The sequence below is a fragment of the Sarcophilus harrisii genome, chromosome 6, assembly GCF_902635505.1.
Source record: "Sarcophilus harrisii chromosome 6, mSarHar1.11, whole genome shotgun sequence".
Classification (NCBI taxonomy): Eukaryota; Metazoa; Chordata; class Mammalia; order Dasyuromorphia; family Dasyuridae; genus Sarcophilus; species Sarcophilus harrisii.
Window position 1 is genome coordinate 26,722,658 of NC_045431.1, and position 27,850 is coordinate 26,750,507.

General features: G+C 41.7%; 1 protein-coding gene across 8 annotated transcripts in view; it reads left to right on the forward strand.

The window, feature by feature from the left end:
- TBC1D1 (TBC1 domain family member 1) overlaps nucleotides 1-27,850 on the forward strand; it is a 224,040-nt gene that overhangs the window by 140,279 nt on the left and 55,911 nt on the right. For all 8 annotated transcript variants that reach the window (XM_031941268.1, XM_031941273.1, XM_031941274.1 and 5 more), the window contains one exon: nucleotides 1,230-1,369. In XM_031941268.1, coding sequence (XP_031797128.1) covers nucleotides 1,230-1,369 — 140 coding nt within the window. The remainder of the gene's footprint in view (nucleotides 1-1,229; nucleotides 1,370-27,850) is intronic.

Below are 27,850 nucleotides of genomic sequence, written 5' to 3' on the forward strand. Positions count from 1 at the left end.
AAGCAGTGAAGTTTTAAGCAGACTTACTGGGATGATGGGGACAGCAGCCATAGGGATGCTGGAAGGATTGGGTTTGGGGGGAAAAGGTGAGTTAAGTTCTGGTCTTCTTAAAGTTAAGATGCTGATAGATTGTCCAGGTAGAACTATCTCGTAGATAGGTCGAAATACTGGATTAGAGCTAAGGGGATAGGTATGGGTAAGATATAGACAAATTTGGGATTCACTTGGGATACTCTTGTACACAAGAGTAATTGAGGCAGTTGGTAGGTGTACTTGAGGTAGTTGAGGGAGAGACTAACAGTTATCTGCATAGGAAGAAAACATTTAAAACACAATTTCTGGGGCAGATGGGTGGCTCAGTGGATAGAGCACCAGGCCTGAAGTCAGGAGGATCCGAGTTCAAATCTGGTCTCAGACACTTAATACTTCCTAGCTGTGTGACCCTGTGCAAGTCACTTAACCCCATTTGCCTCAGCAAATAATAATAAAACACAATTCCTTCATTTAAAAGTGGCCTGTGTAGCCAGTGTTAATTCACCTGTTATTAAAATACTCCTTCAGGCATCATATATTTATTTATAAGTGCTTCCTTCCCTGACTTTTTTTCTAGGTGATTTTTTTTTACAAATAATCAGTTATTTCACAAGTGCAGAGTTTAGATTTTCTACAAGTAACCAGTTGCTTCATAAGTGCTCAGTTCAGAACAAAGCACATTGATGAGTAGATAACATCACAAGCAGAAGTTTTCGTAATTGTCTCTGGTGAGCTTTCATCTTTCCAAAATTGAGCACAGCCCGGCTCAACCAGATTTAGGAGCTCTTTGTAATCACAGGAATTTGGATAGAGGTGGAGCCCAAAGCGTATTAAACTGGGGGTCACGACCCTATGTGGGGGTCACAAAATCATGATTTATTATCAATAAATGTTTGACTTGTATGCCTATGTTATAAACGCGGGGCCATATAAACATTTCTCAGGCAAAGGGGGGTCGCAAATGGAGAAAGTTTAAGAAGCCCCAACCCTTAACCTGAGAAAGAACCCCTGGGAAGGTCCCCCTTCCTTGTGTGGCCCCGGCCATGGTAGCCGTGCCTCACCCTCAGTGAATGGGGATCAGCTTGAATGTTTGCTTCCAGGGGGAATTTCTAACCCTGAGCCTTCCAAAGCTCCGCAGCCTTACTGTAGAGGAGCTCTGCTCAGTCACCAACCGGTCACCCTGTCCTTAACCGCAGGGACTACGAGTCCAAGACACAGCACCATGACGGTAGCAGTGAGAGTCCCCTGAAGACCCGGCGGCACTCGTGGAGGCAGCAGATCTTCCTCCGAGTGGCGACGCCGCAGAAAGGCTGCGATTCTCCCAGCAGATATGAAGGTAAGACCCCCGTGGTGGGGAGAGCTGATCTCGAACTCGGAGTTTTGGGCCTCGGGCACGGCGTGGAAGCCGGGAGGCCTTTTATTGAAACCGTCCCCACGGATCACGGTCCTGGGTTCTGAGCACACATTGAATGTCTTGATCGTCTGAAGGTAACAGAGAAGAGAGGAGCTCTCGGCGTTGGCCGAGGGCGAGAGCTAACCAGCCTTAGGACGTATGGGGCTGTCCCCTTGGCCCTAGCAACCTGGGACAGGCGTCCTTCCCGTAAAGGGAGGGCGAGTCCAGAGGGCAGCCAATGGTCCGGCTCCTCTAGAACCGGTGGTCAGCACAGCCTAGCCTCCCTCTGGGCTCGGCTGGTTCTCAGCCTTGTGGCGGGCAGAGGGGAGAACCTGAGCACTCACCCAACCCACCGCCTGGGTTGGAGCAGGCCTGGGCCAGTGAAATGGCTGCTTGGTGAAGGTCCCCCCAGCCACGCAGGCCTCGGTTCTAGCCTCTTCCCCGGACACCTCCTCTCCCTACTCTGCGCCCGAGGTAACTGCTGCGAGGGGCTCCTCAGCTCCTGGGATTCACAGACGAAGGCCATAGCCCGCTTTTGTTGGGTGGCTTTTTCTGGGCTTAATCATTAATGTGAAAACAGAGTGGTAAAGCTCTCGTGATGGAGAACATAAACTTTAGCAATGAGTTACACCCATCGTGGTGGGAAAACTTTGTAAGGATTCCTTTTGAATCTTTTTTTTTTAATTATTAGAGTAGCACCTGTTATGACAAATTCAGTAACTGGAGACAGTCTGGTACGGGGGAAACAAACTTTTGTTAGTTGAATCTGCCTCTCCGGGTCTCAGATCCTCATCTGCAGAAAGATTTTGAAATAGTTGGTCTGTAAGGTCTCTTCCACCTCCGAGGCCCCGATTCTGTGGTTGTGCAGCCTCTGGGCCAGATCCCAGCGCCCCAAACGCCTCAGATGCGCATTCTTGGGAGACGGCAAGGAGCAGGGGAGCGCTCACAGCATCTGTGCGATGGCGACAGGCTGCCCCTTGCAAGGATGATGAAGGGAGCAGATGGAGAAGGGGCAGCGTCCTTGTGAGCACTGCAGGACTATGAATGACATAGGTGTTTGGTTATCTCCCTTAGCCGTACCTTGCATCGACTGCCCCGATCTCATTTTTGTAGTTGGATTTTAGGATAACTTAAAAAAGAATCCATGTAATTATTTCCATTTGTATTAGTATAGGAAGATGGTTTGTGTCCCACAAACCTATAAACATAACTCTGTTACTATTTCTAATGATCAGGGTGCAGCAGGATGTTTCCTGTCCCATCAGCCTTCCAGACTGGTCTTGGAACTCTCACACACAGGTTCCTAAACCTCACTTGGCTGTCGTTATCAAATATAAATAAGCCGTTTAGCTGCTGCTTTCTTTCTCTTCTCTCCCTCCCTCTCCCCCTTCTGGACCATCTCCCACTCTCCCAGCCTTTGGGAGAAGAGCTGGAAAGAGGGAAGGGAAGGCCTCCAAAAAGACCATTCGTCCGAGTAGCTTAAGCGCCTGGAAAAAGCCCCACGTGTTTCCCCAGCAACCAGGTCCGTTCTCCAGTCCTGGCAAAGTGGTCTTTCTGGCTGCAGAGAAAACGCTGCTGCCTTGGGTCTCTATCCCCCCCTCCATCCCAAGCCCCCTCCAACCTCGCTTATTTTTCTGAGTGGAAGATATATCATTTAGGGACTCTTAGAATTAGGAGAGGGTTCCTCCATAGGCAGGTCACTCTGACAAATGCCAAGGAGAAATGATTTGTTCCTGTTTTCTCTTTTTGCTAGTGAACATTTTAAGTGATCCAGGGAAATGCATTTTCCTGTGTACTTCTCATGATTGCTGTGTTCTGGACCCATGGACTCCTTTGGTAAAATGTCATGCTAAAGGAGTCCAGTAATGGAAATCCCTTTGCCCAGATGGGCCAAGCAGCTGAGATAGAGCATTCTCTTCCTTGGCCCTTCTTTGGTTTATCCATTTTGTAAATGAGAGCTTTATTGCATGGTCATGGATTACACCCTCCTCAGCTCCGACTGTCTCTGGGGGAAGTGGCCAGCAGCACATGCAGCCTCCACCATTGGAAAACCAATGTAGAAATCCCTCTGGGCGCCATCTTTGTATGAGAAGGGGAGCGTCTCAGCATCTCTGACGGGGCTGCTTCCTGCGTTAGAAGCTTGAGCCGGATGGCACTCCCCAGTGGCCGAGCGTCCGAAAGAATGGTTATCTGGTCTCTGTTTGGCCATGACCTTGGCTGAAGGTCTTCTGCTTCAGAGTGTAGACTCTTTCATTTTGGGACGGTTCTAGTTTTATTAGAGAGGAGGGGGTAGAGGAGGGAAAGAAGGGGAGGAGGCTTGGGGAGGCCAGGAGAAAAGAGGGTTCAGCTCCTGCTTTCTACCCAGGATACCCGGGAAAGGGGCTTGAGCCCTCATTGCCCAGTTCCTCTCTTGGAACTCTGCACCCGTGAAATCATGGCGCTTATCTCATACTGAAATCGGCTTTCCCCAGTGCTTTCCGGCTTTTCATTTTTCCCATTTATCCAGTGATCTGATATGGGTTGTACATGTACAATCCTGTGCGAGCCTGGTTCTGCTCACTGAGCTCAGCGTCACTTCTGGGCTCTCTGGAACCCTTCTCTTTTCTTACAGCGCCCTAGTCTTCCATCCCGTTCCCGTCCCACAGGAGCTGTCCGGCCCGTTCCCCTCAATTTCCAATTTGCTGCCAGACTGGGTAATTTTTACCAAAAAATGACTGGAAATGGTAAAAGTGGTCAAGAACCAAACGCTGCCCAGTTGGAAGGAAGAGGCAAATGAAAGAAAAGGGCGGGCTCCCCTTTGCAGCCTTGCTTTAGACAAGTCACTGGCGGGTGCTCTGGGTCCTTGCCCTCCCTGCCCTCCCCACCTGCCCTCCCCACCTTCCCGGGCTGCAGTTCGCCTACAGCATTGTACTGGGAAGGCGACTGCCACAAGGGGGCACTGCTGCCTGCTCTCCCCGGCCCCAGAATCCTGCTTAATTTCTGTTCCTCCAGTTTCACCGGGATCTGACTTCAGCTGGCCCCCGCTCAGAGCCCCCTGCCCAGAGCCCCCTGCCCCAGAGCACGTCTGAGATTGGTTAGGGCTCCACTTTGGGGCGAGGGTGGGCCAGAGAGAGAAGCAGCGATCTCTCCTGAGTGGGGGGAAAGAAAGTTCTCTTGGACATGATTTCTATGGAGAATAAAGAACAGACAGACCCCAGACCAAACCCACAGTGTTTTCCAAAAATTTTAACTTGCCAGAGTTTTAGTTAAGACTTAATCGTTTGTATTTGATTGCCTGAAATGATAGAAAATAAGAAAGCACGGATGGCAGGCAAAGTACCTGCTCCTTGATTATGCTTATGCCACCCCTGACCCTTTCTTTTCTTTTTTTAGGCAATCAGGGTTAAGTGACTTGCCTAGGATCACGTATTTCCACTGAAGTGTCCCCTGGGCTCCAGGGCCAGTGCTCTTTCCCCTGTCCTGCCTACCTACCCTGCCTAAGCTTTTCTTTGAAAACATACATACGTAGACACACAGTTTTTGAGTAAATAACATTTTATTTTTTCCAACTACGTGTAAAGAGAATTTTTGACATTCATTTTTTAATATAAAATTTTAAGTTTCTATTTTTTACCTTCCTTTTCCCTAAGGCAGTGAGCAATTTAATATAGGTTATCCCAGGAGGGAAACAGTCCTTGTCCTCATGGAGCTTATGTTCTGTTGAGAGAGACAGAAGACAGAGAAGTGAATATAAAATATGTGCACAATTATTTCTGAGGGGAGGGCTGGGCGGCGCTAACTGCTTTAAGGGGACTAAGGCTCTGGGTGGTGGAGACTGCTTAGAGGTGCATAGGGGAGGGTTAGTAGGGATTGTTTGTTTCTTTACTTGTATCTCCGGGGGCAAGTAATAGAGAAGAAATAATTGTTGGCTGATTAATTCAAGGAATAAAGAATACTTTGGTTCAAAAGGAAAGTGTATGTTTCAAAATAAAGGAAAAAAGTAAGAAGGCAGGTTAGGAGTTTGGCCTTTATCAAAGTGTAGAGAAGAGAGAATCACTGAAAATGTTTTAGCTGAGGAGTCATGGCTGGAACGTGGTCGGACAAAGAGTTTCAAAGATTTTTCAGCTGAAATTTGTAACGGCCTCCAAAGTTTGCCTGGTTCTCTCCCACATTTGAAATGGGCCGAAACCATGCAGCCGACAGTAATCTCAGAGACTCGGTACAATGAATTCCTTGACAGCAAAAGTTCTTAAATATTGTCATCTGTTACCCCGGGAGAGTTAGAACGGCTTTCTACGTAAAGTTGTGAAAATAACATGTTTTCATAGATCTGGAATTGCTTGAAAGTCCTGGCCAGCCGTCCCACTCGAGAGTCACTTGGCCACCTGCCACCGGCACTTCCTGCCTTTCCCCTGCCCCCCACATTCCTGACTGCCTGCAGGATGGGGCACAGGCCGGGCTGCTCTGGGCTTAGACCGTCTTCCCAGGGCCCGCTCTAAAAGTCAGTGGGAAGGAGGAACGGGCAGAGCAAGAATATGAGGACGGGGAGCTTCAGGGGAAGAAGGATCTCAAGGAGGCAGGGGTGGGGATGGGGAGAAGAGGGGAAGAGAGAGAGAGAGAGAGAAACAGAAAGTGAGGGAGACAAAGAGAGAGAGAAACAGACAGACAAAGAGTGTGTGTGTATAAAACTTGCCCTGGGCCACATTTTTCCCTTCAACTCTTTGCTAGGTTGTTTAATTCAGACTTGTCCAAAATCTGCCCTATTTTCTCCCTTCCTCCTCTCCCCAGTTCTCTTTTTCTTCCTTCCTCCTCTTTCTCCTCTATTCACCTCCCCCAATCTATTGGCAAATCTTGCTGCCTCTTGAACCTTTGCAGATAAAATCTCCAAAAGAAGTTGATATTCAAACAAATCAACAGACTGAAAATCTGAAATTTAGTAGGTTACAGACATTGAAACAGCAAACAAAACTTTTCTTCTTCTTTAGAAGGAAGAGCTTCCAAAAGCTGTTGGCAGTGATTTAGTAATGAGTTTAACAAGATTTCTTTGGCTCATTTGCCCATTGTACAGTGGGCGGTTCTATTGGGATGAGTATCAAGATGGTTATTGTGCGGCAGGTATTCTGGAATTAAACATCAAATTTTATTCCCCGAGCACCACTATTTGACTATGGGAAATCATATAAGCTGTTGTTTTGATTTTTCAAACCGAAAAAAATAATCAAATCTCTAGTGGGGTGGGGTATGCTTTCCTGAGAGTTGCAATTTTACCCAAGAATTTTGAATCACTTAGTTTGTAAATCGTGATTTGAAATTAGTTTGTAAAATGTAAAATATACATTAAGATGAATATTTGGGGTTTGTTTAGTTTTCTAATCAGCCCATGTTGGTGCATAAAGTTGCTGTTGCAACTGTTAGAGCTGTGGGGAAATTTCAACATTTAAAGTATAGTCATGAGATAAATCCAGGGAGTGCGTGTGCTTTTTCTTAAGTGGCTATTTTTTTTCCCCAAATAAGTTTTGTCTTATTCTTATAAATGAAAATATTTGCAGACTAAGTACTAAAAGGTTTTTAAAACAGCATTTATGTAAGTGTAAGTACTATAATTATGGATCTTCTAGCCCTGAAAATTACTTATTTTAAGAGGCCATGAATTTTGTTCTTGAAAGAATAATAGCTTTTCTACCAGAAAATCCAATGTCTGTGGTGTATTTTGAGATGATTTAGTTTGAAAAGTCAAATTAAGCACAATCCTGGGATGGGAGGTTTCATGCTTGTTCAATTCTAAAAATTCGACTTACTGGCTTATCTTTTGAGGCTTTCTTCATTGCCACGATTTTATTCAGGGAAGCGGCAAGTTGGGTGCCAGCCAGTTACTGCCAACTTAACAAATAATATGATTGATCTTGGGACCATAGTCTGCCCTCTCATCCCTCCAAATAATTACAAAAACACAGATTTATAAGTACAAAATAAGAATCTGGAACCAAAAAGAAAAAGCCCAACAGTTGTTGGTCTAGATTGGGACTGAGCTTTTAATGGTAAAACTCAAGAATATTCCTTCTACTTCATTCTGAGATAATAAAAACAGCAAACATTTACTAAACATGGTGGAGCTATATACAGGGTGTCCTAAAAGTCTTGGGGCAAGTCTTAAGCTAAGCCTTTTGGGATACCCTGTGTCTCATAATTTCCAGCTATCATGCCCAATGTTGCATGAGGAATCCATTGAAGAAGGGAAGAGAAAGGGTCGTGCAATGTGTTCCTGGATGGAGGAGCTCGTTGTAGACAGAAGAGCATCCTGGAAAACATTGCAGAGAAGCTGCCCTTTAAAGGAGGAGGAGGAGGGATTTACCAGGGATTGCGTTTTCTCCTGTATTTTCTGGCCACTTCCCCTCTCAGAGAACAAAGACACGAGACGTGCCACCCTCCCAAAGTCCCAGGCTCACTTGGGGGACCAGTGAAGGCAGGCCCTCCAGCCAGGAAGCCAGGGGGAAATGGCACCCCAAATAACCCGCCCACCTGCCTCCGGAGGGGCTGCTCTCCTGCCCAGGGCACCCCAGGCAGGTTCTTGGGCTTCCCCTCAGCTCGAGCTCTGCCACCCGATGGGTCATCAGACCTTGTGGTCACCAAGACCACCTTCTCCGTCACCTAGCGGCTTAGTTCCCGCTCTGTTTGCCGCACATTTCATCCCATCCCCACTAAGGGGCTGACCCCGACCTCAGAGCGCCCGTTGAAAGCCCAGGAGGCGTCCGGCTGGTTTGGGTGGTGGGGGTGATGGGCAGCTCTGGGAACCTCATGGTGACTCTTGTCACTCTGCCTTTCTCACAGCTGGCATTCAGGCTACAGATCTGGAGTTTTAAATTTGGAAGGATTAATAATAGAGGTAAATGGGATGATTTTGTAATCAGGGCTTATTTTGGCAGAGCAGTGTAAGCAATTTATTTTAAAAGCAAAAATAATTCAGTTTTCCACTGACTATTCAGTTTTTTTAAAAAAAGGGAGCCATTTCCTCCAAACACCACAAATGCCTCTCTCTCCCTCCCTCTCTTTTCCTTCCTCCTTCCTCCCTCCTTTCTTTCTTCTTCTTTTTCACTCCTCTTTATTTGCTTTGCTCTGTTCCTTTGGGCAATGCTTGTCATATTGAGTCTCGTTTACTGGAGTTTTGTTTTCCAAGACTGCCCCTCGCAAGCTGAGAATCTCTGGGAAATGATTGTTTTAGAAGTGAGGGCTTGGACTTTTTGTCAACCTCCTCTTAAAAACTCAAGCTATCCTCACTGTGTATGTGTGGGGAGTAGCCATGTCCTGTGTGGATTGTAGATTATCTAAAATTAAATTGTAGGATAAAATACATCTCTGTTTAGCCTCTATTAAATTATTAGACTAGTGGTCTGCATAGGAAGAAAGTTCCAAATTGGTAACCCCTGTGTTCAAACAATAATCAGTGACAAATTCCATTTCCTGCCTCTTCCTTTCCCAAGAATAGAATAGAAATGTCAATTTGTAATGATGTATCTGGAACATTTAGTCTAATCTTTGGAATCATTTTAAAAACCTAGGAACAAAAATTTCACTTTTGAAGTCTTTTTTTCTTTTTCTTTTTTTTTTAAAGGCCAGCTCTACAAACTTGACTTGCTGTTAATTTTTCGGGAGGGATGGGCTCTAGTGCACTAATGGGAAGTGAGAGTGGGTTGGCTTGAAATGAGAATATCTGGAAATCTTATTTTGAGCATATCATGATAACAAAGCAGCTCACTGGGGTGAGTGGATGTACGTTGGTATCCAGCCTCAACGCTTGGGGATAGAAGTTACCGATAGTCACTGGGAAGCAAGGGAAGGGTGGATTTGCTTGTTTTTTCTCATTTTGGGGGATTGTTTTTAATTTGAGCTGACTAGTAACACGACCAGCGCAGTGCTTTAAGGAAGAGCAGTTTGGCAATGGAATGAAGGCCAAATCGGGCCAGGACCTCAGAGGACCAGTGTCAGTTTCTCCTAAGTCACCCACCAGAATCCCTCCGTTTTTGCCAGTTTTCCCAGTGGGCGGCCTCCTGGGCCTGGAACCAGGAAGGCCTGGGTGCACATGCGGCCTCAACCCCTTAACTTGTATGACTTTCCTGCCACAGCAGCTAATGGAGACGGAGTCATTGAGGGATGGGAGGAGCAGACGGCCGCACAGGCAGTTACGTTACGGGGCTGGCAGGTTCTTACGGGTCTTGTCCCTAAAGTCTAGAATGCCATACCCCGTGCTTGTGGTTCTTAGCTGGAGCTCCTTGGATAGAATTTAGGAGGTCTTGGGAGGAGAAAGTGACATCTTTGCTTCCTAACATCCAGTTGAAATTTTAGCCTTTCTTTCAGTTAGGAATCAAATACCAGCACATCACCTTGCCAGAAATTCCCTGACACATAAGTTTAAGAACCCCTTCTCTGGCTTTTGACCTCCTGCTACCCTCTGATTGAATTGGCTCAAATGCCAGCTTCCAGAAAGCCTTCTCTGATGCCCACATTCCCCTCATCTCCCTGTCCAGACTTCACACAACACTTAGTAATGCAGCCCTATCTGATGATATTTTATATTATAGTTACTTGTCTGTGTCCCCATACTCCTTGCTTCATGGGTTTATAGACTGTCTTTTCTAACCTTTATAACTCTCCAAGGGCCTGTCACATTGCAGATGGTGTTTGTTGAACTGATTCGAAATCAGGATGAAATTCTTCCATCCTAAACTTGACTTTCTGGGGAGATTGGGAGGGAGCTTTTTACCCTTGAGATTTCCTCCCTCACCCTGCAGTAAGTACATCTGTATTTAGTTACTTACCCAGGCTGGACTGCATAAACATGGAAAAACCCCATCAAATGAATATTGAAACATTAATCAAGCATGAATATGTTCATTTTTTTAATCACCCTAATTTTTGGTCTTGAAATGGAAACACATCTTTGACATTAAAATATAATAGTGGGGACAGCTAGGTAGTGTAGTGGATAGAGCACCAGCCCTGAAGTCGGGAGGACCCGAGTTCAAATCTGGCCTCAGAACACTTAGCACTTCTTAGCTGTGTGACCCTGGGCAGGTCATTTAACCCTAATTGCCTCAGCCATTTTTTTTTTCACATACATTCTGCAATTATGCATATTTGCAGGTTAAGAAAATTACTTTAAAACTGCCACAATTCAGTTGTACATTGTCATTGTGAGTTTCATTATTGCTGTGAAATTGAAATTTTTATTGGTAATTTGGAGATTTTCCCTTCTCTCCTGAGAATAGTGTATGTATCAACAACTATCATCATCATCGTTATTAAAATTTTTTATTATTCTGTTTTAGGGGGGGATCCAGACCTGTGATTTCAGGTACAACAACTCTGCAACTTTTTTCAGGTTTGGCAGACTTGTCTAGGGTCACATAACTAGTGTGTGTCAAATACAGCACTTGAACCAAGTTCATAGATACCTATGATCTTTATTTCAGTGATTTTATTTTTCTTGGACGGGACCTCCCTCCATCACTGCTGTCTTTCTGTGCTTTGATGTAGCCAGAGAATAAAACCAGAATAATAGCTATTTGGTGTCTTCTGCACCAATGGCTATGTAGATTGCCTTTTGAATGATGGTACATTTACTGTGGCTCTCCACCCTACCCCAAGAGGGGCAAGTACCCTCAATTGTTATTAAGTATTTTGAGACAGTAATTTGTTCCTTATTGCTCCTATGATTCCAAATTTCTCTGCTTACAGAAGAAATCAGTTGGAATATGATACATCAAAGTATTTTCAAATTTCCTGCCAACAGCCCTTTGTTCTTTATCTGATGTTTTAAAACCCAACTGTCTTCTGTTTTCTAAAATGACTTCATAAAAATATGATCCCATTGGAGAGTTCTGCTGTTGGAATGGAATAAGGTGTGGATTCAGGTGGAGTGGGTTCTGAGGCCGGCTCAGTTGTATGATCCTTAACTTCCTACAGGCTTTAGTTTCTTCCTCTGTCAAATGGGCTGAAGAGTGTTTATTTATCCACCTCATCAGGATTGCCAGGAAAGCACATGAAAAATTAATAATTTGTAGTTACTGTACTGTTCTTTGCCAATCTAGTCTTGCTTTATTATTTCTGACATTTTATTGTCTGCAATTTAAACTCTTTTTATATCTAAAACATTTTTTAAAAATCTTTTTATATTCCTGTTGAAGACATTTATTATTTTTGAGAGATACTACAGAACATCCAAAGAAGGGACACATCTGTTGAAATGAAGGGTCTAAATAAGGCCAAAGCATAAAGAATGTCATCCATTGAGAGAAAAATTTGTGTGAAAATGGCATGGAATTTGGGAATCGATATAATGACCTTTTTATGTTTTGATAACCTAAGTGTCTTTCACCAACCAATCCTTAAATTAAACCCCAAATAAAATGAGCAATTTCACATATGCTATAGAAATTATGACGCTCTATTATGTGGCTCTTGCTTGTATAGAACCAATTCAACATGTAACTCTCAATCAGTTGATATTTATTAAGCACCTACTGTGTGCAAGGCATCGTGCTAAGGCCACAAAAAGGCAGGTCCCTCAAGAAGTTTGTCATTTGATGGAGGAGACAACATGCAAACAAGTGTCTGTACAAAGCCACCTATCTATAAGATAAATAGGAAGTATTTGATAGAGGAAAGGAAGGCCCTGGAATTGAAAGGGGTTATAAAAGATGTTAGGTGTCCTGTTAGGATCTGTTTATTGCTTTTACTTCATGAATATGAAGTCATGACATCACTCTGAAGGATAAAGGGGTTTACAGAATCTGATTGCTCACTGTTTTGGGGTCCAAGGCTCCATTTTAAATGTTACACCCACTACATTTTGAACAGGAAATGTGAAGTGTAAAACTTGGGCAGGAAAACGAGGCCGGCAGTTCTCTCTTACCTGTTAAGGAGGTGCCCAAGCATTGCCTGTGGTTTTTAAAACTTTGTTTTATGATGCATTCTTATGCCCGTGTGCCAGTTCCGAGTCGTGGTGCCTCTGGACAGACTAAACAGGTGAGCCTGGACTTTCAGTCAGCTGGGGTCTCTTTGGCACCTTGGCGTTGTGCCACATGTCACGAACCTTTTTCTGTCTTCCAGGAATTGACTCTTATGTTTTCCTGTAAAGATAACTTTTTTTTTCATTTTTTTCCTTTTTATTTTCAAAGGAGGAAATTATTTGGCTAAGGAATATGGTACCGTATGAATAATAAGTAAATTATTTTATTTTACTTTTTTTGTATCTGGATTGAATTAGATTTCCTGAACTATTGATCTTTGTGTCAACCTTAGAATGTGAGTGCAGTAACTCAGTCTTTTCTTTCTTTGGTCTCTGGCATCAATTTGCCGAGCCTGATGGTAAGCTTATTGTTGTTGAAGTCACAAGTTGGGTCAGTGGGAGGTTGCTGTTGTTTTTAAAAATGAGTCAGCCTTAATCTTTGAACTTCAGATCTTATAAACATTTCTAAAGATAGTAATACCTTCCCTGAACTCAGAGTTGCTTTTCTATCGATTAACTGCTAGTAAAACAAACAAATCAGGTTTCTGGGTAGAGGTGCTACAATGGTAGTCAAATTAGGAAACTCTGGGTTCTAGAACATTGTATGAGGATATAATTGTAGGATTAGAAAATTGTAGGTAGGGGGCATCCAAGAAGACCAGCCGCCTTACCGAATTAATAATTAAAACCATCTAAAAATGGAATGGGTTGCTTTGTTGGACAGCGAGTTCCCTGTCTTTGTTAATTTACAGTTTGGATGCTCCTTATCCAGGATGTTGTAAAAGGCTGCCAAGTTGGACCAGAGAGCCCCCAATTCTCCTCCATTTCCAGGATCAGGCTTCCCCTTGAAGTTAACAACTGTTTCTGAGAGAAGGCTGATTTTAAAACATTTCTGCATTTGAACTGTGTCCTTCCTCAAACCATTCTATTTATTTAAATTAAAAAAAAAAAAAAAAAACCCAGGTAGAACTAACACGTATCTATGGGACATTAATTCCTATAATGGAGTGCATGTTTTGATGTGCATGTTTTATAAGTTGCTCATAATGGGAGTATTCAAGTATTTTAAAGACTTCTAGACACATTAGAGATCACTGAATCCAATTCCCTTGATTTACAGATGAGGGCACTGAAGCCCTGAGCTGTGAACTGCCTTGCTCAAAATCGCAGTGAATTTATTATGACCAAGTGGGGCCTGGATCTCAGATATCCTCATTTCTGATTCAGTTTTCTTTCCTTCAGTCCCCAAAGCACCTACTTTAGGAAATGCACGTATATTCAAACTTTGGAGATCCATTGCGTATTTTCTATAGTACCAGCATTAGAGTTAAACAGGGTTCAGTTGCCCCCAGAAGAGAATGCTACTTTCCAAACTGAGGATATCAGTCCTTATAAGGAGAGCACCAAGGGCTGGGGTTTTCCATTTGGAAAGGTCACATTTTCACATAGGCATTGTGGGATATACAAAGATATATATAGCTTTCAGTTTGGGGGAAAAGATGTGGTTCAGTGTTCTTTTATAAGATCTTGTTTCATAGTACGGACTTCCCCCTACTGGTATAGGACAAAGGTATTTCCTTAGTTTTAAATCATGGACTTCCTTTCATAGATTTTTCATTCCTACATGATGTTCATTTAAGCATTGTGTAATGGAAAGGGTGTGGTGGGATTTATTAGTTCACAGATGTTTGAAATGTGATATCGAAGGTAGAGAGTAGCACTTTATAATAGTAGAATCAAGCAATTAATTCCATTTCAGTGACTAAGTCATAGATTTCCCAATTTCTTGCCTGTTGGGCAAGCAAAAACTCCTCCAAAAGTTATTCAAGCACTTTAAGGATTAAGCTAATAACTGAATTTGAGGAGCATGTCCCTTTTGTGAGTTTTTTCTTCATGACATCTTTGTTTTATCTTCTTTTTCCCCCTCATGTCACTCTTTGTACTTTAATTGACCTCCCTTTTCTAACTCCCCATGATTTTTGTTCTTTTACTCCCTGACCCTGCCATCTCTCTTGGAATGGTAGGAAAATATAGGAGTGGGCTGTGGTCTGAGTTTTTAGCTAAAGATGTGGGAATGGGTCTTTTTACTCTCATTCATTTAGCCAACATTTTAAGTACCTACTGTGTGCAAGGTACTGTGTGTATGTACCAGGCCAGGTACTGTACTAGATAGAAACACAGATAAGAACGGCATATGCTGCTATAACACTTTTTGTCTTTTATTTGACAGTGATGAGTACTTTCTTTGCTATTGTCCTTTCTGATTTTGGAATTGGGACCATGGTTTCTTTATAGAAAAAGAGTACCTTCATTTTGCAGTTTGAAAAATAGTTTATGTAGCATAGACATTATTTGTTTTTTAAATCTTTAAGAGAATTAACTTGTGAATCCATCTAGATCTAGAATATTCTCATGTGAGAAGATTTGCTTAGTCTTTTCTTTCTGAAATCTGGATATTTAGATTCTTTATTTCCTGTTACATAACTTTGACTATCTTATATTTTCAGTAATCCATTACATTTAGTTTTTCAGTCTTATTACTGACTAGTTCAGCACAGGTGTTTCCAATGGTTTAAATCACATTAAGCGTGAATTACCTCCTTTTGTTTTTGATTTTGTCAGTTCCATTTTTTAAAGTAATGCTTTGTCCATTTGTAGCTGTTTTTTTTTTCCCTAATCATTGCCTTATGTCATTTGTGAGTTTGCTTGTGTTAGTTTCAATTCAACCAACAGTCACATTTTTTAAAGAACCTATTATGTGCCAGCATCATGCTAAATGACAGAGATACTAAAGAAAGGCAAAAAAGCAGTCCTTTTGTCAAGAAACTTAGAGTCTAGTGGAGGAGATAACATACCAAAAAAATTATGTGCAAGTAAGATTTATGCAGGATATATTAAATATTATCAACCAGGAGAAGGAGAAAGGGAATTTGGGAAAGTTTTCTGAAGATGATAGGATTTTAGCTGTAACTTCAAGGAAGGCAAGAAATGTAAATGAAAATGAGGGAGAGTCAAGTAAAAGTCCCAGATCCAGGAGATAGTATCTTGTTCAGAATAGGGAGGCCAGTGCCACTGGATTGCTCGAGGCGGGGGGGGTAGTCTTGCTATTTAAGCCATACTTTTTTGGGTGGGCAGTTAAATCTCCCTTCTCTTAATTAACTACTACATGCGTTGCCTGAGTCAGTTGTCAGGGTAGAAAGGGGGGGCAGGAAGCTGGGAAAGAAAAGAGGGGTGGAAGTAAGTTGTAAGAGGATTTATCTTGACTTAAAATCACAAAATATTTTCATAATTATCAATTAATTGCTTATCTAGTTTAAAAAATATATTCTCATTTTTCTTGTTTAGTAATATGTTATTCAGGGATATAAACTTTAAGAACTTATTTAGGTATTATCATCAATTATACTACGTTGCCTCATTATAACTTTATTATTGGTTTATTTTTTTCTATGATTTTTGCCATTTACTCACCAGTTGTACAAGGTATAATTTTAGTCTTCATTTGAGTCTGTATGTTTTGTCCATATTTTCTTTTTTGATTGTAAGGTTTGTTTGTTTTTTCCATTATGTTCTTTAAAGGCTGTAGTCACATCTGCCTTTCTGAATTTTTAATGTATTCTTTATGCCTAGTTTGGGATCAGTTTGTCCAAGTTCTCATGGGAACCTAAGAATTATGTGTATTTTCTAAGATTCCCTTTCAGAATTCTCCACTGAATTGTCCATTGCCATTTTTCCAACATTTTATCCAAGTGTGTAATTCTTGTTTGTTTACATTTTGGATTTGGCAAGCTCTGACATAGAAATGCTGAGGTCACCTGAGAATTTAGTGCTTTTTTAATTAGGTTGGGTATATGTACATATGTAGATTGCACGCGTGTACACACACACACACATACACATTCATCTTGATTTGATTTGCCTTCCAGAGTCTTAATTGCCATGAACCTGCCTATGCATTAATCATCTGTAACGCCTTTAATCAGAGAACAGTATTCCTTGTTGGTATCGGCTTTTTGTTTTGTTACCTAAAATCACGACTGTAACTTCTGGTTTTTATCTACAGCTGAAACATATTAAGTGTTTATTCTGGCCCTTCCCTTTGCATCTGTAGGAAACCCTTTGCTTTTGATGAGTTTATTGTAAAGAGACATTTATGGAGATTTGTTTTCTAATAGGAGAAGCTCGATGGTGCGGGGTATAGATTAGAGTCGGGAAGCCCGAGTTCAGATGCAGCCTCAGACACTCGCTAGCTGGGGGATGCTGGGCAAGTCACTTCTCCCCGGTGGCCTCGGTTTCTGCATCTGTAAAATGAGCTACAGAAGCAGAGGGCCGACCAGCGTAGCATCTCTGCCAAGAAACCCCCCAGGGTGGTATAGAGTTGGGCATAGCTGAGATAATGGGACCCCAAGAAGCAGGGCAGCCGGACCTATGTCCCTTTGTAGTGTTTGCCTCTCAGCTGTGAATCTGGGCTCCTAACCAGCAGGGCTGACGGCTCCCTTTTGCCTCCAGGCTCAAATAGAAAACCCTCCATTGGGATTTTAAAGCCTTCAGACCCAGGGCCCTTCCTCACTCCCTCCCTGTCTCCTTGCTTCCTCCAGCCCACTTCCTATTCATCTGGACCCCATGGACCATGGAGCCTGACTGGCCTCCTGCTGTGCCTTGCACCTGTTCTCGTGTTGCCTGACGGGGTGTCTCCATGGCTCTCCTCCATACTAGGACTTTCCCTAATTCACCCTTTCCCTCATCTCCCCTCTTAGCCTCTCTGAGCCTCAGGTAAAGTACCCCCCCCAGCTGCAAGAAGTCTCCCATTCCTCCTTAATCTCAGTAACTTCCTCCCAGTTTATTTATTTTTTATTCTGTGTATTTATCTTGTTGGCACACATTGTGCTGTATATTTCTTGAAAGCAGGAAATTTTGGAGGGTGGGAGGTGGGGAAGGCAGGGGAATGGGAGGTCTCTATAGCTCCTGGGCCTAGCACAGTGCCTGCATATATTAGGCTCCTAATACATGTTAATTGACTAATTGATTTGAGAAGAGATTTAAATATTTGTCCTGTGTTGAAGAAAGCAGAGGTCTTTATATTCCCTTTTAGAAAAGGTTCTTTTAAAACAGATAAAATGTTGTCTGCAGTTATTTGAAGGATTTCCTTTTGTTTATTATATTTTACTGTTTTATTATAATCTGTAATTACTGGTATTTCTTTTTTTTTTTTTTTTTTTTTTTTTTAAATTTAATAGCCTTTTATTTACAGGATATATACATGGGTAACTTTACAGCATTAACAATTGCCAAACCTCTTGTTCCAATTTTTCACCTCTTACCCCCCCACCCCCTCCCCTAGATGGCAGGATGACCAGTAGATGTTAAATATATTAAAATATAAATTAGATACACAATAAGTATACATGACCAAAACGTTATTTTGCTGTACAAAAAGAATCAGACTCTGAAATATTGTACAATTAGCTTGTGAAGGAAATCAAAAATGCAGGTGTGCATAAATATAGGGATTGGGAATTCAATGTAATGGTTTTTAGTCATCTCCCAGAGTTCTTTTTCTGGGTATAGCTAGTTCAGTTCATTACTGCTCCATTAGAAATGATTTGGTTGATCTCGTTGCTGAGGATGGCCTGATCCATCAGAACTGGTCATCATCTAGTATTGTTGTAGAAGTATATAATGATCTCCTGGTCCTGCTCATTTCACTCAGCATCAGTTCGTGTAAGTCTCTCCAGGCCTTTCTGAAATCATCCTGTTGGTCATTTCTTACAGAACAGTAATATTCCATAATATTCATATACCACAATTTATTCAGCCATTCTCCAACTGATGGGCATCCATTCAGTTTCCAGTTTCTAGCCACTACAAAAAGGGCTGCCACAAACATTCGTGCACATACAGGTCCCTTTCCCTTCTTTATAATCTCTTTGGGATATAATCCCAGTAATTACTGGTATTTCTAAATTAAGGGAGTCAATAAGTCAAACCTTTCTGATTTCTCCTCTCTGGTTTTCTCTCTTCTTCAGGTGAGATTTCACCTGAAACTTTTGTATCATCATAGTGGGAAGTAACTAGGATGGTGTGAGTGTTATGTAACCATCTTAAATAATGATAATAATAACAACAACAATTTACATTTTAAGAGATTTTACATCTGTTTATTTATTTGTTCCTTACAATAGTCTTGGGGGGTAAATTATATGATTGCCCCCATTTTATGGACGAAAAAACAAGCAGAAAAGGAAAGATGTAGTTTGTTTAGATAAGAGAAGATAAGACTTAATGAGCTCCTGGTAGATGTCCTGTTATTTGTCTCTGGCCAAAGGCAGTGGAGGTAACCTGTTTCTGGGTGACTGTTGAAGGGTAAAAAATAGAACCAAGACGTGAAAAGTAAAAGGCACATTGGACAAGGGGACATCCAGGACCTCTCCAATGCTACCATTTTGTGACTTTTCAGCTGTTTGGTATTTCTTCCCCCCAGATGACAATCATTCAATTTTCTCAGAACAATTCAAGGGAGAGTCAGGAGTCATATGGTAGAAGTTAGAAGCAGTGTAGTAAACAAGTTCTTGTGATTTTTTTCTTGGTGGTGCAGCAGATGTTTAAGTTCAGTGGGATGGGGAAAGCCTGCCTTTCGCTTTCAGTGCTATAACCTCTGTTTGCATTAACGTTCAGCGACTCTTCAGGTTGTCCCCGGATGCTTCTGTGTAGGTCTGGTCACGCTCCGACAGGGCACAGCCGACAGCCGTGAGATGGCCCAGGTTGACTTGGGAGATTGGGGGATCTGGCTATTTTTCATTTCAAATCACTTTTCCATAAAACTTATGACTGTTTTCTTCTTGTATCTAATTCAACCAACTTTTTGGGTAAAAATGAGTTTTTAATTAATATTAAAGAAGAAATTTTTTATGCTGATTATAATTTGATCTTTAACCATTCAAAAGGTATCTTATGATCTTACAGTGGTCATTATCATTGACAGTTAATTTCAAGTTATATCAAGAGGTATAAAAATTTGGGATATTCTGATTTTAACATATCTTGTAAATTATTTCCGAAATAAAGGTTTTGATGTTTAAAAGCCTTATTTTGGGGCAGCTAGATGATACAGTGGAGAAAACGCCGGCCCTGAAGTCTGGAGAACCTGAGTTCAAATCCAGCTGCAGACACTTAAAACTTCTTAGCTGTGCGACCCTAGACAAGTCACTTACCAATTACCCAATTACCTCAGCAAAATAAATAAACATTAAAATTAAAAATAATAAAAGTCTCATTTTGTTTTAGTTATTAGTAATGTAGATTTGTAACTTGTTTAGTTTGAAATTAAGGTTACATCTACAAAATCTAAATTCAGGGATTTAACTAAATATAAGCCAAAGTCAAAATTAAGAAATAAGAGAGTCCAAATTGTGAATTCTATAAAAGCTTTATACTAAGAGATCATGAATGCTGTCATTAAGAAGACATTCAGAAGGTGCTGACTGGACAGTACAGGTACCAAGCATCACAAAAAATTGCATAGTATCAGATAGAAAACAGCTAATTACTGATGTGAAAATCATTTCTGAGTCAGCATTTGTGAAATCAAAACCATGAACTTGTTAGAACAAGATTGGAATCAGTGACCAAATTAGAAGAAACATAAAAATCTTTAAGCAATCTGTGGATGGCAGAGAGAGAGAGAGAGAGAGAGAGAGAGCTAGCAAGCTAGCCCGCACAAATGGATAAAGGAACAGACATTGATTGCAGCAATTGAAAAACAATGGATAGTTGGATTTGGAGTCAAGAAAACTTGAATTTGAATCTGACTTCCAACACCCCACTGTATGTCCCTGGGAAATTTAAGGCATTGGATTCAAGCCTCTTTTAATTCTGAATCTGTCTTTTCCTAAGGCTAATATAGAGCAGTCATAACAAGAAGAGCATAAAAATTCTGCCAATAAGCTTGATCTCATTGTTGAACAGAGAAGTACAATAGCCAAGAGCTTAGAATATGAACAAATTTTAAAAGTCTCACTGAGGAGAAAAAGGGATTGTGATCAATATCACCTCATGAAATAGTGAGACCTAATGGTGGGAAAACAAGTTAATACAAGCTTGACAAGAATCACTTAAGCCAGATTATCCCAAAAGATATTTGAGAGTGGAACTAGAAGTGATTAAAGTTGAACAAAGATTTTGGGTTTTCTATAACTTTTAAAAAATTTAAAATTTTCCCCAGTTATATGTAGAAACTTGTTTGTTGTGCATATGCATTCATTTTTTAAAAAACATTTTCTTATTTAATCATGTTGGGAGAGGAAAAATCAGAATGAAAGGGAAAAACTATGAGAGGGAAAAAAAAGTGAACACACCATGATTTACATTCTCTAGAAACTGTATTTGGATGGTGTTTTCCATCCAAAGTTTGTTGGGATTGCCTTGGATCTAGAACATTTTAGATATTGTAGCATTATAGTAATTTAGCATTTATTAAATACGAGCCTCAGTACCAAGTAGAAAGACAAAAATAATCTTTGCTCTCAAAAAGCATATATTCTATTGGGGGTCAGTACTTGATAAGAAATTCAAAGTGGTGGAATTTAGAAAAATGAAAAAAGCAAATGGGCTAAAATTATTATAATTCAGATAGGAGGTCTGTGCTGGAATCCGCTTAGTTTTAGCTTTAATGAATGATTGCATCTCAAGATGATATGTGAAAGATGAACTTATATCAAATGCTGTTGTGCCAAAGTTATTCTGCCTCAGGTTATAACCTTTCCCTCTTAATGTTTGAGATAAAAGTCTACCTCAGTTGCTCTGCCCCAAAACCCCAGACTATAATCATTCCTTCTTAAATGGTTGATGAAATAAAGGTTTTATATCTTTAGGTTGTAGACATTCCTTCTTAATGTTTGACCAGATAAAGGTTTATCTATTTTAGATGGCATTAGAATATCAATAACCTCTCTTCATTGTGTCATCCTAGGGGCCTCCCCTACATCAGGTTATCCCCACCCAGGTACCTCCCCTATTATGTCATTGTTCTTGTTATCCTATAAAAAGCTTGCCCTCTGATTCTTGTCCAGCCCTGGGACCAACCATGCATCCATTGGTCCCAGTATCTCTCTCCATTTAATAAACTATTGAATTGGTCTCTAATCTCTGTCTTGCTCAGTTTCTCAGGCATTACAATGCTTGGACATAGTCATTATTATTGCTCATAAGAGGATTAAAAAAAAATAACCATCGCCCCATATGTTTAGAGGCAATGCAGTTCAATAGGAGGTGCCCTGATTTTATAATTAGATAATTGGGATCCTGGTCCTGCCCTTCACCAAACCTATGACCTTAAGCAAGTGATTTTACTCTTTCTGGATCTGTTTCTTCATCTACAAAATGGAAGTTGTTGAGCTAGAAAAATCTCCAGGGTCTCTTTGAATTCTAAACCCCATGATCTTATTTTCTTAACTTTTAAGATATTTAGAAGAAAATTCTATATACAGCAAAGAAATTCTCCTGCAAGTGTACAAAGAAGGCAGTCAGATTTTCTCAAACAAAATCTGATAGCAAACCACGTTTTTGTAGTCACACAGTTGACTGAAAGGTGTAGGGATACTACCAAACTACCTTGTATTTAACTCCTTTGCATTTACTCCCTTTATATTTATTCTATATAAACATAAACATGTACTTGTTCCATCATTGAATGTACTTGAGAGCAGAGACTACTTCATTTTTTGTATTTTCCTTAGTATTTGAATAGTTTCTTCTTGGTTTTTTTAAGATTGATTGATATAATGGGCTGAAGCTTGAGTTGATGCACTGAGGTCCCAAGCAAGTGAGGTTAAATAGTAATTGGACCATACTCTGTTAATATATATGCTTGGAAAAAGAATGGCCCCTATCCACTCTTTGTGCAAGTTTTGATGTGTCGTTTAGGAAATGACATAGAGACGATTTTGGTGGGTGGAGAGAGAAAGGCGGAGAGAAAGGCAGAGAGACTGCTGGCTGGATTCCCCCTTCACCTCCACAAAGAATAAAGATCGAGGAGTTTGCCTTAACCTGAATTCCTGATTTTAAAATACGCAGTCATCACAGATTGAATATGAGATGTTACTGCGTTTGTTGTCCCTGCGCTCTGAAAAAGGAAAAATAAGGAAGAAAGAGGGACGCCTTATATTCTCTCTTCCAACTAAGTACTTCCATACATATGTTTGTTTTTTTTCTAAAAATCTAAGCTATACTAGAGTGTTTGAAAGATACAATGGAAACATGTTTGGTTGGGATGTTGAGGGGATTCCCAGTGGGGATTGGGATTGACTGAAGAGCCTGGAGTATTTAGTGTGAAGGAGAGGATTAAGAAGAAAAATGATAGCTATCTCTGAGTATTCGAGGGGTTCTCTGTGGACAAGGGATTAGATTAATTTCAGTCAGCCCCAGAAGAAATGTCAGAGAGATGGATTTAATCTGAATTTGAGGATATTTTTTTCTGATAGAGCTGTGCAAAAGGAGGGTGGGCTACTTTGGAGCTGGTGTATTCTCTGGGGGTCTTTAGCAGATGAAGGGATGGTGCTTGATGATGCAGGAGAATTTCCTCCCTCACTGTTTTCTAGAGCAGCTGAATTGCAGGTTGAACGCAATCCCATCAGTCAACCAGAAACAACCCAAGATGCTGAGGAACTCACAATTTCTGGAAGGTTTTTCCCCTTTTCCTTATTGAACTTTGAATTGAGGGGCCTGTGGGCAGTTTGGCTGGCAGCCGGAGCCTTAATCACACCGTCAAAATGGCCTGCCACGAACTATTTGTTTTAGTATTGTTTTTACCGTTCTGGGAGGCATTTGTTCATCGGTTTGGTATGATAATAGGCAAAATCAAAGCAATCCAATGAAACTTCACCGACAAATTCTGGCTTGGGTTAGACATACCTAGCTTTCTGAAATGTAACTTATCGTTGTGTTGGACGTGGCCCCCTCGTTTCCTTTCCAAAGCCCCGATTCTTGTCCGGCGATGTTCTTTTGGAGGAGTTGCTCAGGTGCCCAGCGGGGGCTGTATTAGCAGCTGTCTCCCAGGGTCACCGTAAGAATCCAATGAAATGACGGATGTAAAATGCTAAATGTTAGCTGTTATTGTTGGATTCTCATTATTATTACTGCTGCTACTCAGTTTCCTTTGGTAATGTACAAAGTTTAATTATTTGAGAACTACTTAAGACTGTGACCCCACACATAATAAAATTGTTGCCCCACTTGCCCCCTAACTTAAAGCGTTTAACTTGCTCGTTTCTGTCTCAGCCGTTGTTAGCCTACCCGTCCTTGCAGAAACAGGGCTGCCTTCTTTCCAGTCTTGCTATTTAAGCCATACTTTTTTGGGTGGGCAGTTAAATCTCCCTTCTCTTAATTAACTACTACATGCGTTGCCTGAGTCAGTTGTCAGGGTAGAAAGCAGCCCGTATACATAGAATATTGTGGAAGCTGCCCGGGACTATCGGGCCCATGGCGCCGGTCTAGCGGACGTCACCCCTTCTGCGTTCTTTGGGACTCTGAGGGCCTCCTACACCCCAGGGCAGAGCTAGGCCGGAAGTCCCCGCCAGCCCCTGTCTTGTCTTAGCTGGAGTGAGGAGGCCCAGAGCCCGTGGGGGAGAAGGGCAGTGCTGGGGGACGGATGGAGCCCTCTCACCAGCAGTTCTGGCGTAATGCGCCCGGCCGTGGCGGCCCTTTATTTCATGTTTGTTGGACTTCTCAGACAGTGAGACCGTATGCCAGGTGCTCTCAGGCACATCCCGATTCTCGGCTGGGACGGCCTCGAAGCCTCAGTCCTTGGGCAGCCTCACGCCCACTGCTCAGAGACAGACCCGGCGAGCCTCCTCCCTTTGGCACCGGTCTAACCTCAGCAAAGCTGAAATTCTCTTTGGGGCCTGTTTCTCAGCTGCACCTCAGCTTAGCCAAGGGAGCGAGGAAGCGAGCGACGTGAGCTCAGCCTGCTCCGGCTCAGGTGCACGGTCCTGGGGTGCGGAGCTCCGGGACCATTTGTCTTGTGGGAGCTCCTGCTCCCCTTGAACCTTGTCCGTGTCTCTCATCTTTGAAAGCATCCCTCCAGACTCGCTTCTTCACAGCCCCAGGGACTTCGGTGGGAACGGCAGCGAGAGACTGGGCAGTAAGTGGACAGGCTTGAAAGATAAAGATTATCTCCCTATCTGTCTGTCCATCCACCTGTCCTCCCCTCTTGGGAAGAAAGGACTGGCAGAGAGGAGACCCAGGTCCTCAGCCCAAGTGGTCTCTGGCGTCTCTCGCAGACTCAGTTTCCTTCTCTGTAAATCTTCGGAGGAGTCGGATCGATTTCCAGGATCCTTCCAAGCTTCAGTGGAGCCTTTGTCATTATCAGGAAGCCGCGCTTGTGCTGCTGGCTGGTCCGTGCCTTCCGGAGGAGGGGCGGGAAGCTGTCTGCAGTGGTGGAGTCTATGGCACCCAAGATGGGTTCTGGAGCCATCCTCTCCCCGCGCCTGCCCCAGACGGACACAACTTCCCGGCCAATACAGGCTGCAGTATTCCTCCTTGCTGGATTTTCCATCCAAGGGTGTCAGCTCCCACAGTCTGAAATACAGTGATATAGGAAGGAAAAAGGAAGGAGGGAAGACCTCTAACACAGATGAGGGGTTCATGTACCAACCCGGGGCTGAGCACCTTTTCTCGTACTCTTATTTCATTCTGGTATTATCTTATATCCAGATATTATAATCTATTTCCTTAGCGCTGTCTCAAAAAACACTCTCCTTCCTCTCTTAATATTTGAATTTTTTTCCTTACAATTTCTCTTTCCCTTGGGGTTTTCAAGAAGTTAAAAAAAAAAATAAAGGCAGTTGGCATTACCATCGGCCTGCTATTCATAGCTGGCAACTCTGATCTCCCCCTGAGGCTGACCTTGAAGACTAGAGAGGCTTGTGGACCCTTTGATGAATTAGCTTCATCTGAAGTTAGTATTTAACTGGATCACCCTCGAAGGAAGTGTTCATAAGCCATTAGCTTCTTTTTATTCTGGTTAACAATCGCTTAACCCTCGCCTCCTTTTCCTTAGCTGTCAAGAGAGCTCAGAACAATCTTGCTGTCTGCCAGACTGACCGTTAGCTTTTCATTTAGAGAAGTCTCACTGGGGCCTGGGCCCTGGAATTCTAGAGGACATGTTGACCCAGGAAGGGATGGAAAAACATAAAGCAAAGAAATAAAGTAAAGACAAAGATTCTTTTTTTTTTAAAAAAAGCTTTTTATTTTCAAAACACATGCACAGATAATTTAAAGATTCTTTTTTAAAATAATTTTTCAGTTATCAGAGGATTTTATTTTTCTCTCTCTTCCACTTCATCCCCCTCTGAAAGAAACGAGAAAAAGAAGCAAAAAAAAAAAAAAAAGTAAATATAGTAGAGCAAAAGGAATTGCCACGTTTTCCACATCCAAAAATGTGTTTCTTATCGTACATATTAGTGGATCATTGCTTGGTTATGAGGTGTAGACAGCATTCATCATCAGTCTCCGGCTGATTAATTAGATGATCAGAAGTCTTCAGTTTGTCAGAACTGTTTGCTTTTACAAACAAGGTATACCTTGTTTTTCTAGTTCTACTCACCTCACTGTACTTCATTTTCATAAATCTTCCCAAGTTTCTCTTTTCTCATCTCTAGTAGCACACTACTATTCACTACAATCATAGACCATAATTTTAATTCATATCATTTAAACCATTTCAATCAAGAGAAATACAGCAGGAATGAGGAGGTCTGATGAGGAGACCTAAGAGAATAATATGAATGGAGTGGGAATTTCAGCTTTTAGAGGACTTATTTTTATTTTTGTACATAGAATATGAATCTGTTGTGTGCAGCTTGTTTTTTTTAAAAAAACAAAATTCAAATTTAACACGTTGGTACTAATATGATTTGGCTTGTCGGTGTTCTTTTCTGAGTGTTCTTCTGCACTCTTGGATGTATTTTTAGAATGTCTCTTTGATGAGCATTTCTTTCTTTTTACATCATAATAGTGATTACACCATACTAAGCTCATTCTTTTGGGGAGAAAATAATTTGACTGGTAGATTGAGGAATGTTCTTGTGTACTTAGATTCTTTTCAACACTTTTGACAAAACCCCATGTGTTTGTTATTCTTGTGGACTAAATGGGAAGGAGAGAGAGATGGTGTAGTTCGCTATGTGAAATGGATGCAGAGAGTAGTTATTAATGAGTTGATGTTGACTTAATGTAGACCCCCCCACCCCCCCAAAATCTCTGCTGTTTAACATTTTTATTAGTTACCAAAATAAAGAAATAGGAAGGAGGGAGGGAGAGAAGAAGGAAGAAAGGAAATAACGAAGGGAGGAAGAAAGGAAGGGGGAGAGGAAGGGAGGAAGGAAACAGTCATTTTTATTAAGTGCCTAACTATGTTTAGCACTTCACAATTATTATCTCATTTGAACCTTTGGAGACAAGGCTATAATTGTCTCCATTTTACAATTGAGGAAACTGAGGCAGATAGCGGGTGACTTGCTGGACCACACAGCTGACAAAAGTATGAGGTTGGGTTTGAACTCAGGTATTCCTGACTACAGATCCAACGCTGTATCCCCATCCAGCTGCATAGTAACCTAAGTAAGGAGCATGCAGACATCAGAGTTTTAACTCACACTGAGTAACTGAGTCAGGACCCTAAATGAGCCTGATGGTCATGATGGGACAGAGCCGATGAAATGAAATTTAGTAGGCAGCAATCTAAAGTTCTCCTCTGTTGTCTCTTTATGTCACACAAGAGCTGCTGGCTTCTTGAAGATTATGCTAATAAAGTCCTACCCGGCCCAGCGATCGATCAACTCATCATTTATTTCTGCCTTAACTCTTTTGAGAGGGGGGCTGTGTAGGAATGATTTTTTCTTTTTTTTGACAGCAGCTGTTCCTAAAGAGTGTCTTCTAAATTGTTAGAGGGGTTGAAATCTATGTCAGAAAAAGAATACCCACTCTGATGAAATGAGGTTTCTTTAAAATGTTAAAGAAGTCTCACATGTACCTGATGTGTGGGGGACACACATGGCCAACCAACAGCTCCTCTGGAAATAAGCCAGAGGTTTTATTGTAGTGTAAGCTCAATAGATATCATCACAGCACTAAAAGAAAAATGTAAATGCAATTTAATCTACATTGAGCAAAGCTTGAATATTGAGAGATAATTTTAGGAGCAGGAGAGGAGGAGGAGGTAGCAGAAGGCATGGTAAGGAGATAACTGAGGAGTCATGTAAATGGACTTTGTGGATCTGTTCTTTGGACTGAAAGCCACTCTGTGGTTCTAGAATTCATTTTCCTTTTTTGATTCTCTCTACCTTTCCTGTTTTTGATTTTTTTTAAGATGATGCATCATTTTGCCTTTTTCTTTTTCCTTTCTGGTAATATTGTAAAGATTAAGGCTTTCATAATAATGATAC